This window comes from Monodelphis domestica, chromosome 3, assembly GCF_027887165.1.
Source record: "Monodelphis domestica isolate mMonDom1 chromosome 3, mMonDom1.pri, whole genome shotgun sequence".
Lineage (NCBI taxonomy): Eukaryota > Metazoa > Chordata > Mammalia > Didelphimorphia > Didelphidae > Monodelphis > Monodelphis domestica.
This window is the reverse complement of record NC_077229.1, coordinates 74,570,585-74,585,605: the sequence shown is the minus strand read 5'-3', so window position 1 is coordinate 74,585,605 and position 15,021 is coordinate 74,570,585. Positions and strand designations below refer to the sequence as shown.

Here is a 15,021-nt window from a genome sequence, read left to right as displayed (position 1 = left end):
TGCGTGACGCATGCGTATTAAGGCGAGGCGGTGCTTGAGTCTGGAAAGGGTTGGGAAAACCGTTAGCGAATTTGCATACTCTCGCCTCACCTGGGTCACGTGGGAATCCAGGGGAAGCGGTTTCCAGCGCATGCGCAGTTTGGCGCCTAGAGTACTTTAGAGGTGCAGGGGTTAGCTCAGTGTCTGGAACCGCTGCAAGCTACTGGACCCTTCCCCCTCCCCGGGGCCTGTGCCGCACCGTGGTGGTTCCACACTGGTCCGGCCTGGCCCTGCCCAGAGAACCGGCCGCTCTTTGCATCCTAGTGAGGGCCGGTAAAGGGCCTTGGTGGGAGGAGGAGCAGGGCTGGGGGTGGAGGGCTAGAGCTGCGACCGCGGCGGTCGCGGAGATGGGGGGGAGGGCTCGATGGGAAGAGCAGGGTCTTGGAGCTGAAATGAACCAGGCCTGGGTCGGAGGGGAGTTCAGGAAGGTCAGGGCCCTTCTCCCAGCATCCTTGGGGAGATGTGGACCTTCTCCCCTCCCCTCTGTCCATCTTCGTTCCCCTCTGCTACCTTAGCCGTGACAGCTCGAGCCCCGGGGCTTCCTCCCCTTCCAGGTTTCCAGGCCTAGGAGTCTAGACCTCCAGGGTTCATCTTTCAATCCATTGATCTTGGCTTCAGGCCCGGGTAAGCAGGTATAATTTGCTTTTGCCCTTCCCTCCTGTGCTTTTCTCTAGCCCAGCAGCTCGCACAGGGCTTTGAATAGAAGAGACCCATATTGCATCAGTGTAGATGCTTCTTTCTCTTAGGCAATCCTACAATTCAGTAGACAATATTCGATAATAAGCTGTGGGACTGAAAACACATTCCCCCATGGCCAGCCTAGTCAGGAGCCTCCTCACACGTCTTTGCTTGGCTAGTCTTTGATGACAAAACCATGGACTACATGTCAGCTCAGTAGAACACTGGCATAGTATTTGAAAATTCACAATAACCTTTTAACTGTGATGAGACTTTGGGCTCCATACAGTTGGAGGCCATCTACCTTACCCTTCAAGCCCTGTGTGCCTTCACCTGAAAAAAATCTTTTCAAAGGTGAGACCAAATAGTTAGGGCTCTACTTTGTAAGGGTTCAAAACATTTATTAAGTACTTGCTGAATGGATCCAAGTATCTACAGAGATGAAAAAGATACAGTGTCTCATCTCAAGAAGCAAAGACGACACCTAAGTATATTTACATATGTACCACATATATAGTGTATATATAAATAAAAGGTAAAATGTGAAAAAGATATGGTTGATTAGTGTTCTCAGAACATTTGAAGGAAAAGTGATCACTATGAGATTAAGTAAAAACTTCATGGAAGAGGTCATAGATTAATTTACTTTGAAGAAGTAAAAGGTTTCCAACTGGAAAAGATAAGGAAGGTTCCAGAAGTGGGAGAATTTAAACAGAAGCAAGAGACTAGGGAGAACTCAAGGAGCTGGTCATTTGACATGTTTAGTGTATTTCAACAAAGTCAGAATTAAGGCTACAAGACTTTGTCTAGATTTTCTCTCATATTTAAATGTATACTAGGTCAATACCTGATACAAGGTACTCTGAATAAAACTTCTGAAGCATTCAGTTAAAAGCACGACAGAATATTGGATCTTTTGAGTTAATGTATCTCTTTCTTCTAGCTAGGCTGAATAATGGCATCCAGGCGAGTCACAAGGGAAACTTTTGATGCTGTAATACAAGAAAAGGTTAAGAGATATCACATGGACCACAGTGATGCTGTAGAAGACACTCTTCATCAGTTTAAGTCTCAAGGTAAACTAAAAGGATTTGGAGAAGGAAGAACCACAAGTTCTCCAATAATAGGTCCCATTTCTGTAATGCTTGTTAGAAATCTGCAGTTTGTTTTTTAATAATGACTTTCTGAAGTAATTAGTGCATGTATCTCCTGTGATTCCAGTTTGCAGACAGGAAACAGGCTTAGAGTGATAAGTAACCCTGTTGAAAAACCAGGGGCAAGGCCTAGACTTTAGCTCTAGGGTTTCTTATTCCAGGTTCACTAGTTTTTTCTATTATACCATGCTACCTTTCATTGAAAGGAAAGCAGTTATAAGACATTCACTTTGAAATACTCGGTCACAAGGTGGCTTAGTGGATAGAGTGCTAGACCTGGATATAAGAGATTCTGGGTTCAAATGTGACCTCAGACACTTCCTAGCTGTGTGACCTTGGGTAAGTCACTTAGTCCCAATTACTAGCCCTAGTCCCTTTTCTTCCTAGGGATCAATACTCAGTTTCAATTCTAAGACAAAAAGTAAGAGTTTTTTAAAAAGAAGAAATACTTGGTTATAAATCACTAATAGAAAGATTGCTCAGAATCACTAATAATAAAAGAAATCAAAACAACTCTTGAGATTTCCCCTCCTACCTAGCAAACTGGAAAAGATGACAAAAGATGAGATTCATCAGTGTTGGTGAGGTTATACTACCTAATACATTATTAGTAGGGCTTGACACCCAGCACTCAGCTAGGATTTAAGTAACAATGTAATAGCTGCTGGGAAGATAATGTATCTTCAAGAAGTTTATACACTATTTTGTAAAAATTAAATTTATATCTCATAATAAGAATATTATATTTTATGAGGTTTATTAAAGATCATTAGAAATCAAGGAATAAAGAGGATATAAAATAAAAATCACGTGCCCATAGCTGGTTAGCCATTTTTGAATTTTCCCTGCCTTACCACCATTACTGCTAATGCTACATCATGCAAGAAGAGAGAGAGAGCATGGAACGCTTTACTGCCAGTTAAATACCAATAACGTGATCTCACCAACTTGGAGACACAGGAGAGATTATCAGGAATTTTGGGAAATACCAAGGACTTCTGGGGAATGAAGTCTAAGGTTCAAAATCTCCATTTATACAATTTTCAGGGAAAGTACATAAACATATGCAAAGTAAACCCTTTTTAGGAGAGCAGCAGCTGGGGAGATAATGAAAGACTTCAGGTAGAAGGGATCACTACGAAGAGTTTTGAAGGAAATGTGAGCTTCTAAGAGGAAAAGGTGAATTGAGGGTCCATTGCAGGCTTGGGAAATAGCCAGCACAAAGCAATGAAGACAGGAGATGAAAGGGTATGTTTGAAGAATAGCAAGAAGACTAGGTTGGCTGGGTCATAGAGTCCTTATTGAGAAATGGCTAAACAAATTGTGTTATATGAATGTAAAGGAAAATTGCTACATCATAAGGAATGATAAGTAAGAATACCAAGAAGCACAAGAAAACATACAAACTAGTGCAAGATGAAGTAAGTAGAACCTACTGTATACACAGTGATCATAGCAGTTTAGTAAAAAGAAGAATAGAAACCCAAACTGGGCAAACTTAGCTTAGAAGAAGAAAGGGGAGGGAGTGACCTTCATGTAAAATATTTTGTATCCTGTCAGATTTGGTTGATATATTGGTTCATTTGGCTGAACTATCTTTTCCCTCCCTTTTTATTATTAGTTAAAGAGGGGTATCTCTCTGGGTAGAGGAAGGGAAACATATATTTGGAAGTAAAGGTGATAAAAAAATGTAGGAAAAAAAAATTAAACCCACTTAGAAATTTAATTCAGCAAATTGACAAAGATAATGAAAGATGGCATTGAAGAGGCCATGGAAAAAAACTTAGTATATACTGTTAGTGGAGCTATGAATTGGTCCAAACATTTTAGAAAGCAATTGAAATTAAGCTATAAAAAGTGATTAAAATGTTCATACCCTTTAACTTAGGGATGAAATTGTTAGGCATATACCCCAATACTTAAAATAGTGCTTTTTGTCATAGCAAAGAACTGGAAATCACATATGCCCATCTATTGGGAATGGCTAAAGAAATTGTAGTACATGAAAATTTTAGAGAAGCATGGAAAGGCTTCTATAATACTGATGCAGAATGGAATAAGCATAATCAGGATATTCAAAATAATTAACACAATAGAAATGGAAAGAATAAAAAATAACCGAAACTGAAAATTCTTTTAAGTGTAATAACCATGTGAGAGCCAGGCCTAGAATTAGGAAGACCTGGGTTCAAATAGGTCCTCAGACACTTCCTAGCTGTGTGATCCTGGAGACTATCTAGTCTTTATTGCTCTTCTGCCTTGGAATCATTACCTAATATCAATTTTAAGGCAAGAAAGGGGATTTAAAAGTTTTTTAAAGGATAATAACCAAGACTGGTCCCTGAAGAAGAGATAAAAAAATGCTCCCTGCTCCTTTCTTTGCAGAGATGGTAACTATGAGTGTGGAACATTGAATATATGTCAAATGTGGTTATATGTTGATTAGTTTGTTAAAGTCACAAACACCTTTTTTTTTCCTTTTCTTTTTTACTAAGGGATGAAACCCTGATAAAGGAATGGGATAGAATATCTTTGGAAATGAAGATGTTAAAACAAAAAATGACAAATTTTAAGACTTTTTAAAAGAAAATAAATGCTTGGCAACATTTGCATGTTTCTCTTTGAGGTTTATAATAATAGTTTAATTTTATACCTAGAGACCTTGTCAATGACTATACATTTTTAAACAAACAGAAACATGTGAAACAAATATAGACATTCTATTACAGTGTGGACAATAAAATCCAGGGTAGTTAAGGGAAAAAATATTCCTTGAACCTGAAGTATATTTTCTGTTTCTTTTTAAATGGTTCATTTCAGGTCATTCAAGGTCAATCCCAAGATCAAGAGCAGACAGATATGATGACAGTTTTCATGATGATGGAAGGTATTCTCATGATCTAGTACATCATCCTCGTGACACTTGGCGAGAAGAGCTAAGGGATGATGTATTTCCCGGACCTTCCTTTAGGCCTAACAGTCCTCCCATGAGTGAAGAAAACTACTATCAGGAAGATTTTGGACGGGATAGAGACTTTTCTCGTGCCGACTCTCGGGACAGGGACTTCAGCCGGGTTAGCTCCAGAGAGCGGGATTTTGGCCACCGGGACTTTAGTCATTTTGGTTCTCAGGATCAGGAGTTTAGTCATACTGAATCTTGGGATCATGACTTTGGCCACCAAAGTTCACATGAACCTTCTTGGTCTCATGAGAGTGACTTTGGTCCCGAGATACTGGGTGACTTTAGATCACCGGGTCTTATGGATGAAGAATATGTGGACATGGATAGTCAGGAGTATGATTTGGACTTTCCAGGAGAGGCAGATTATGAATTCCAGCAACCAATGCATAGGGGCAGAGGAAGGGTGAGGAGTAGGGGCCGAGGTCGGGGAGGTATTGACCGGGGTGGAATTCTTCAGAGTAAGCGGGCAACCAGAGGTACACTTAAAACCAAAGTCATTAAAGGGGATGTCAGAAAAATTCCCACCCTAAGAAAAGTAAACACCAAAAAACTGACCCCTGTTATTCCCTACCGAGTTATCCCCAAAACTCGAGGTACTAATCGAATTAGAAAAACTATTCTGAGACCTGATCTGAGTCCTGTTGTCACCCAAAGGACTGAAGATGTCCAACGTCCTGTTCGAAAGACACTTTTGCGCCCTAATCAGAAGACTGGTCGGCCACCTAGAGGAGAAGTCAGTTTTGACTTAGTTGACAAATCTGACATTTTTTCAACATTTGGGATAGAGATAATCAAATGGGCTGGATTTCATAAGATAAAGAATGATCTGGAGTTTTCACAGCTGTTTGCAGCTCTCTTTGAGCTAGAAACGGAAACTTGTGCAAAGATGCTCGCCTCATTCAAATGTTCTCTGAAACCAGAACATAGAGACTTCTGTTTCTTTACCATAAAGTGTTTGAAGCATTCTGCTTTAAAAACCCCCAAAGTTGACAATGAGTTCTTAAATATGCTCTTGGACAAAGGTGTTGTGAAAACCAAGAATTGTTTCTTTGAAATCATAAAGCCATTTGACAAATACATGATGAGGCTCCAAGACCGCCTTTTAAAAAGTGTCACTCCCCTGCTCATGGCTTGCAATGCCTATGAATTAAGTGTTAAGATGAAGGGTTTTAGTAATCCTTCTGAAGTGGCAGGTGCCTTGGAGACAACCAACTCCCTCTGTCGTAAATCTCTGGCACTTTTGGGCCAGACATTTTCCTTAGCCTCCACATTTCGACAAGAAAAAATATTAGAAGCTGTTGGCCTCCAAGAAGTAGCTCCAGTTCCAGCAGCTTTTCCTAATTTTGATGACTCAACTTTGTTTGGAAGAGAATATATAGAGAATCTAAAAGCCTGGCTAGAGAAAAGTGGACATCCCATCCAAATGAAGAAGACTGAGACAAGGTCTACAGAAGAGGTGACAAGTGTTTCTTCTCCAAATTCAAATATGATTCCAGAGGCTCTAAGTGGAGGTAAGCAAAGAAGCAAACATTGCTTCTATGTTTATTATTTTCATTTTTGAAAATGTTTATTGTTTCCTACTTAGGAAAAATGAACATTGCTTAGTTTTTTTAGCCTTATCTTATATAAAACATATTGAACATACAAGGATTAATATTAATAATTCCCATTTCTATAGCAGTTTAAGGACTTATAAAAGACTCTTCACAATGACCCTGAGGTAGGTTGTGCAAGTATTACTGTCCATCTCCACTTTTCAGATGAGGAAACTGAAGCATGGGGGGTAGAATCTTGCCCACATTTAAACAGTTGTCAGGTGGCAGCCAGGATCTTCTGACTACAAATCCAGGGCCCTTTCTACTAGACCATGCTGCTCCTCAGGATGCTACAGTTAATATCATGACTGCTCTGGGTACAACTCTTGTCTTTATTCTATGTACCCTCTAGACTCTAGCTAAATTGTCAAATCCTGATAGCACAATGCTTCCCTGTTCCAAAAGACAATTTTTATGTTGTATAAGGGGGAAAAGGGATTAATTTTTTAAAGTGTTGGACTGGATTATTTAAGAGTGTGGTCGCCAGGAATTTAATTTATTTCAAAGAAATTTATTTACAATTTATTTGCAAAATGTAGAAAGAATGAAGTAAGAAAATCAGAGAGAGGATAAAGTAAGATATCCAAGTCTCTCTCAAGAGGTAAGTCTTTCCTGAGGTTAGTTTTTTTTTTCTTTTTAGAAAACCCAGCAGTTAAGAGTCAGCTTTTCACTCACCATGTATCAGTTCAAAGGAAGAGATTTTAGAACAGCCTCACCAGGAATAGGGTCTTGGGTCCAGTCTCCACTCCAAAGAATAAAGAACTGTCCCTCACAAGAAGTGACAGCTCCTTTTAAACACGCTTCTTTTGTGTCACTTCCTGTGACTTCCCCTAATTTTACATCTACCAATCACAATTGAAGTTTTGCTTTAAGACTTCCCAGGGGCAGTTAGTTTAATTCTGATTCATTATCCACTATTGCACACATGGATCACAGACCTCCCACTTAATGATTAAGTGGGATGTTTATACTTTTGGTGATTGGATCTAAAAATGGGCAGATCACCATACTCAACTTTTAAGTAGGGTATTTACACTTTTGGTGATTAAATCTAAAAATAGGCATGGGTTACAATTTTAATCTTCATAATCAGGGAGAGTTAATTTTAATCTTCATAATTCCCCCTGATGATCATTGGGAGGCTAGTCTCTCCATTGATCATTTAACAGAATCATCTTGAACATCCCCTAAAAATTTCTAACTACAGATATATGCAATATTTCACCTTTTAAGAGGAAACTTCTACAATAGTTAGAGATAAGAGGGAAATAGAAGAGAGAGAAAGCAAAACCAATGTTTTGCTAGGTGCATTGACAAAAAGCCAATTGGGGGCAGTCCCCTTTGGCATAAAAGTATACATTTACAATAAATGTTCAACCCCCTTCAGTTCAATCAATTGCACCCAAAAGTTCATTCGGGATCTTCTTAATGCAGTATGGGTTTCTCCAAGCATCTTTCTTCAAATAGTTCATTCTCTGGATTCAAGGAGTTAGTAAATTTCTTTTTCTGAAATTTTTCTCAAACAAAATTTTAAATCTTGGATTTTTATAAAAATGCAATAAAATTCTCTCTGAATAGGGTGTTCACCAACACCTAGATCAACTCCAAGTGGTTGAGTTATGGGGTGTGTGAGTCAATTATCAAAAGAAAAACAAAACATAAAAAGAAAAATAAATGGAAGAAAAAATTAAACTTTCAGAGAAATAAAAAATTCAGAATCAAAATACCAAAAACTATATATATAAAATTTCTTAACAAGAGAAGAAAAAATTCATAACAGACCCTTGTATTAGGGTCCAATTAAAGTAAATTTCTGTCCCACAATTCTGTAGGGGGAAAAATGCAGTAATATTGTATTTATCCATTATAAACCAGGGCTACAGGAAGTTGCCATACTATAAGAGAGAAAAAAAGGACTAGATTTTTGTGTAAAAGGGAAATGTCATTCCCTGGTCTGATCTTTTGTTATTTCTCAAGGATAGGGGAGCCAGAATAGCCAATTGTTAGGTACTTTGATAGAAAGTATTTTACAAGGAGTATAGTTCAAGGAGTCCTGCATCTTAACATATGTCAAATGCCTCAACCTTGAGTCTCACACTAGGTTCATATCCTTTTGTATTGGCATAGAAGTTCATCAATCCCACCTGGATTGGTTTCTTTTTTTACCTATGTGCTCTTTTGGGGCACTATTCAGGTCAAATATGTGCATCTGTGGCACTGTAGAAATAAAGTCTGTGCTCCTTTTTTTATCCCATTTCCTAGAATCAGACACAAACATTAATCACAGTCCCAAAATATTTATCAATAAATGGCAGATTTCCTGTCTAAAGCTTTTGGGTATGCTAGGCAAATGGACATCTAACTTATTCTATCACAAAAGCAAAAAAATAGTTAAAAGAAAATCTCAATACTGGTGACATGTGCTTCAAATGCAAAAAAAAAAATAAGAAAAAACCAAATACTTTATGGTATATGTAGGAGGGAAAAAAAGAATGTTAAAAATGTGTGTATTTCACAGTCCCATTGGTACTGTATTCAAAAACCTGTTTCTTCTTTGCTACCATTTGGAGGGGAGGCAAAACTGAAAAGGGTGATTATCAACAAAATCAATAGAGTCTAAGGGGCACCACCTTCTGCCCCACGTGGAGGGGCAGTAGGAGCCTGAGTATTTTGTAGATGCGCTCCACTTGTAAGTTATACTGTTGAGGGGTTAATTGGTTTATCATTTTCCCAATTTCTATTCCTAGACTTCTCAGTCTTAAAATTACAATCATTATAATCTTTATTATAGTTATTTCTATCAGTCCTAAAGTTGTGATTTCTATAATCATTATTAAAGTTATTTATATAATTATTACTTCTATAGTTATTATTAAACTGCCTATTATTTTTGATTGCCTTGAATAAATTTCTACAGTCCATCATTTTGTGGCCCTTCTTCTCACAGAAGTGGCAGATAATGGATCGATAGTTAGATTCTCAGAGAGGGGCAAGTGCCATTGGTTGAGTATCATGCCCTTTTTCCTGTTTATCAATCCTATTTCTTAAATATTTCAATTTTTTTCCTAATTGTCTTCATGAAAATCATTAGTCTCTTCCTTTTTTTCTTTGTTGCCTTTTGAAACATAAACAGCAGTTTTTCTCAATTCATCAAGATCCATCTCAGGCTACCTTGGGCAATGAGTTCTAAAATAATCCCTGATCACTTTGCAAGAGTTATTGACAAAGTGTCTTCTAATTTGTCTTAAGTAATTTTCTTTAGAAAGACCAAATCTAGGTCCCAACCCCCAAATTCATTGAGCTTATCCATGAATCTGGAGGGTGTCTCATCATCTTTTTGCTTAAGTTTTTCAAATTCTATCCATTTATCTGTGTTTTCAGAGCACTCTCTCATTGCAGTTAGAATGACCTCCCTACAACAATATAATTGTAAATAATCTTCAGAGTTGTTATAGTCCCATCTGGGATCCTACAATGGCCAGTGTGCTGCATTGTGCCCTTAGACTTTATTGACATGAGAAACAATTTTATTTTTCTCACGTTCTGTTAGGAAAACCTGGAGTAAAATTTCAATGTCTTTATAAAATGGATTATACTGAAAAAATATGTCTGCCATCTTTTTCATTACCACAAAGGGATCTTCTTCATAACTAGGAACATTGTGTGTCAATTAATTTGTGTCTTGGAGAGTAAAAGGTATATGGTGTCTTAGGGTCACCACATCCCCATTGTGTTGTATTTCGGGCACTTCCCTTAAGGGGAAAAGAAATTTATTTGAATTAGATAATGGTGAGTTGGCTTGGGGAGGAACAGTTTTGTTAGAAGGACAAGATTTCCTTGGGGCTAAAATTGGTCATGGGATAGGAGAAGGAACAGGTGAAGATTGGATTTCAAGAGAAGGATCAGGGGGTTGCAGAGCACTAGAGAGGTAGTTCTGCAGCTGAGATATAGGAGAGAGGTCTTTCATCTCTATTTTGGGGGGAAATTTTCTTCTTTCAGTGGTTCAGGAACAGGCTTATAAAAACCAGAAATGTTTTCGATAGGATCTATTACCATGTAAGAAGTATTTGAAATTGTCCAATTGGATTTGTCTGTCTGCATTTCAGCTTTATGGTAGCATTTCTTGTCACAATATTTAGGAATATAAAAATAAAATTACCTAAGAACATAAAGAATAGAAGGCATTCTGAAACCTTTAAGGTTCCTAATTTTGCAAAAGCCAGAAAACTTTCATGTAGAGTAGCATCCATTTTTTAAAATTTATTATATATAGAGATATATATTTTATTTGTTAAATTGCTTATAATTCTGGTTTTAGTCAGTAGATGGCGCTATTGACTAGGGGTTAAAGTCAGGGTGTGAAAATTAAAGGTAAAGGGTATGATGATTCTACCAATATAGTTTAAAAGATTGAGATCTGGAAGTGAGCCAAGTGATAATCTAGTCCAAATCCCACTTTTTATTGAAATCATTTTGTCCAAAGTCATATAAGTAGTGAGGGAAAGGCTCCAGCCTTTTCAGTTCTCTTGGGCTTCCCTTCTCAAATTCTGTCAAGTACAAGGAGTTGAAAGAATTTTCCACTAGCAACGCCATGTTCACCTCTGGTTTGCTAAGCATTTGTGAGTCAGGACTTAAACCAACTGTGAACTTCTTCATTAGCTCTCTATTGCTTCTAAGATAAAAATACAAAGTTATTTTTAAATTTTAAACCCATCACATTCTGCTCTGACTTCGCCTTACAGGGCTTCTTGCTCCCCTATACCCTGTGTTGTGGACAACTAGTTTTCCTGCTACATTCTGCCTTCTCTCTCCCTTCTCTATGCCTTTGCCCAAGCTCTCCTTCATTCCTGGAATGTATTCCCTCCTCATCTCTGCCTCTTAGAATTCTTTGCCTCCTCCAAGGCTTGGCACAGGCATTACCTCCTATGAGAAACCTTCCTGATTGCCTGCTTATCTGTGCTGTTTCCCTTCTCAAAGTGTTTACATAATTGTTTACATGTTGCATTTCTTTAATAGACTCTAAGCTCCTTGAGGGCAGAAACTTTTTACCTAGTGCCACTTTTTTTTTAAACTCTTACCTTCTATCTTAGAACCAATATTGTATATTGGTTCCAAGGCAGAAGAGCAGTAAGGGCAAGGAAATCAAGGTGAAGTGACTTGCTTCGGGGCAGGGTCACACAGCTAGAAAGTAAGGTTGGATTTGAACCCAGGACCTCCCAAATCCAGGCCTGGCTTTATCTACTGTGCTACCTAGCTGCCCTTCCTAGACCCACTTATAATAAATGCTTATTGAAGTGAATTGGAGAAACAGTGAAGTGCTTGTTATGTTCAGAGCTATAGATAATACAAAGATAAAGAATTGCCTCTGCCCGGAAAGATCTTATCTAATAAGGAGATAGGCAAAAAACAATTAAGAACTGGGATATAAGTGGAGGGCGTTGATCCATTGTTGTAAATCTACCTCACTTCTTAAGGAGATGTGGTAATGGGTGATTCAATGATGTGGGTACTCCCATTTACTGATGAGGATCCCAACCCTGTCATGCCTTTGCAGACCATCTCAGAAGTTGTGTGATCAAAAGAATTTAGTCTCTGCCGACAGATTTCATGGCCATAAAACTTTTACAAACCTCAGCTCATTTGGCTGTTGGACAACAGATAATCTCCTGACCCATTCTTGATGCCTTTTGAAAACACCTGAGTGTAGGTCATACCAGAGTTGGTGCTTTATTTTGGGTATCATGGCTTTCAAGAATATCAGAAGTGGCATTTTCTTGGTTACAGAATTAAAGGATTAACACTTTTTAAATGATATTGCACACATTGAAAATTACTCTGAATAAAATCTTACTGTACTGACCTTTGAATAGACAAAAAAATCTATTTTTCCTACAGAATAGATAATAAAATATTTCCCTCTCTTCGGTGAGAGGTAGGGGTGAACTGAGAAGAATATTGTATACCTTGTCAGAACTGCAACAAGTGATTTTTTGTATGTGTGTAACAGGTTTTCTTTGTTATGATAAAGTTTTCAATTTGATGGGGAGGAGGGAATATTTCCAGAAATTACCTTTTTTTAATAGCATCAGTAAAACCTTTTTTTTTTTTAAATCGTCTCCTTGTACTTTAGTTTTGTGGCTTGCCCATTAATAATTGTGCTATTTAACTTGCCCTGGTCATTCTAAGTTTTTTGATGTCTTCCTACCATTAAGATACCAATCCCTGCTCCCAATCCTATTTCAGATGTTAGTCTTTTAAGAATTAGTGGTTCAGAATAGCTAAGAAGAGTTGCCTTGAAATCCTTGTCAGATAGCATTGGTTTTATGAGACCTAAAATTCCAGTGCCTCTGTCAAGCCCAGTCTGTTTGTTTATTACAGTTCCTCAGCGAGCAGACAGAAAGGTTGTTGAGACAATTGAAAAATTTGTGAAGAGTATAATTGAAGGCAACTTGTCCCCAAAAGAAAGAGCATCACTAAAGAAGAACCCTACTTATTGGTAGGTATTTAAGGAATGAGTACATGAGGATTATATCACCCAAACATTAGGATACAGAACTTCCTGAGGTTTGGTTAGGACTCTTCTTCTATATTGGAAAGATTCCTCATGGGGAATAAGGCCTTCAATAATAGATAGTAGAAGGAGTTCTTCCAAGATACCATCTAGGAAATTACTCTTTCCTGTCAAGTCAATTCATTCAGTGCCCACCTTGTGTAAGGTCCAGGGATAGGTGCTGGAGAAGATAAAAAACCGAATTGCATTGAATCCTGCCTTCTAGAGATTTATAGTAGGAACTGAGGCAAAATACATTTAGAAAACAAATACATATAGAATACAAAATTGAATTCAGTAAATATGTAAAAGAGGTATATAGTATTATTCACATTCATTGGAGGGATAAATCATTTCCACTTGAGGGAATCAGGAAAACATCATGTGGAATTGGTGTAAGATCTGGGTCCTGGAAGCCAAAGAGATTGGAAAGAGTGGTGAAAAGGGGGTATTGTGCATTGCAGGTATTAGAGTGGCTTGTGAGCAAATACACAGACATGGGAAAAGGTAGGATAGATTTGGAGAACTACAAGTGGAGCAGTTTGACAGAATTGTACGTAAAAGGTTAGTGTGAGAGAAGGCCACATTGGCAATTGTCTGGTCCAACTCTTAGAATTTTTCAGGAGAGAATAAGGTCTTGGGGCAAAGTGGCTTGGTCAAAACCAGGTAGCTTGTAAATAGCAGAGCTGGACTTCAAACCCAAGCCCATGACTCCATAGCAGCACAATAAAAGAATTGTGCTTATGGGCAGTGAAGGAGCTTGCTGAGGATACTTGGACAGAGCAGAGATTATACCTCCCATGCCCAGTGTCAGTGCCTTTCCCACTCCTCCACATTGCTTTGGGTTGTTTTTGCCACCTTCACAAATGAGCTGGGTAGTTATTTATATGTATTGTGCAATGGGGATTAATGTTAATGCTTCAGAAATATAGTATGAATAAACTAGGCTCCATCTTGATGTTAGCAGTTCAGAGATCATGAGAATTTTTAAAATTGTTTTCTAATCCTGATTTTACTGTGCAAGTGTGTCTATTAGTCATACCATGAAATAATGCAAAGATTCCATAAAGGTAACTATAAAAGCATGTGATGCCTCTTTTCAGTATGGGATTTTGTATAAAATAATGTACTCTGTGTGATGCACGACTCACTACTTCACTCTCTACTGTTAAGACTGTCAGTATTTCGTGAATTGAAGTCAATTAGAAGAATGTCTAATTAAATAAAAATACTACCTCAAGATCAAGAAAACAAAATGAAAGTCAGTAGCAAAAATTCTGGTGTGACATTTAGAGGGGGAGACTCCTTTGGATCCAGGGTTGAATTTTGTTTAATTGAGTGTGCCTTTGGCAAGACATTTAAAGGCAGTTTGATCATTCTCCTCATATATCTGAAGAGTTATTATATTGAAGAGAATTTAGGCTTAGTTCTTGTCTTCAGAAGGCAGAATTGGATTAATGGGGTGGAAGTTGCAGGGAATATTTCAAGTCTACATAAAGAGAAATTTCTTAACAATTGGAGCTATTCACAACTAAAAGACTTCCCTTAAATGTAGTGGAGGTCATCAAATAGAGGCAACCACTAGTTGAAGATGTGGAGGATTTATTTTTTCATGAGTGAGATTAGAGGACTTCTAGGGTCCCTTCCCAATCCTGAAGATTCTAGGAAATCTTATAATTGATAGACTGATGTTAGAATTCCAGATTGAGCATGGTCTTAATGAACCCTCATTAAGTACCATAAGATCTACCATGTGCAAAATACTGAGAGACTTACAAAATTAATGTTTGTTGAGAGAAAGGAAGATTTCTGAGGAATATACAGCAAGACACAAATATGTGAAATTATAATAACATGACTAATAGTTATCTATTCTATAGAGCCGGCAAATGATGTATTATACCCATGTGTCATTTTCTCTAAGGTAAACTTGGCATATAGATCTAAACTAAGGTTTATATGGAACAAATATTCCACAGAGAAAAAGATTACTTTTTAAAAAATTAATTTGTTTTATTAACCAAGCCAGCTAGGTGGCTCAGT

The 15,021-nt window shown here is 37.8% G+C and overlaps 1 protein-coding gene across 19 annotated transcripts in view; it reads left to right on the top strand.

The window, feature by feature from the left end:
• Window positions 1-15,021, top strand: part of SUGP2 (SURP and G-patch domain containing 2) — a 69,168-nt gene that overhangs the window by 37,120 nt on the left and 17,027 nt on the right. For 5 of the 19 annotated variants that reach the window (XM_056822160.1, XM_056822163.1, XM_056822162.1 and 2 more), the window contains 3 exons: window positions 1,661-1,793; window positions 4,692-6,344; window positions 12,807-12,924. In XM_056822160.1, coding sequence (XP_056678138.1) covers window positions 1,673-1,793; window positions 4,692-6,344; window positions 12,807-12,924 — 1,892 coding nt within the window. In that variant the 5' untranslated portion in view covers window positions 1,661-1,672. Of the gene's footprint in view, window positions 1-18; window positions 672-1,660; window positions 1,794-4,691; window positions 6,345-12,806; window positions 12,925-15,021 lie in introns of those variants that run through there. The other 14 variants (XM_056822165.1, XM_007489274.3, XM_007489285.3 and 11 more) reach the window with 11 other exon arrangements.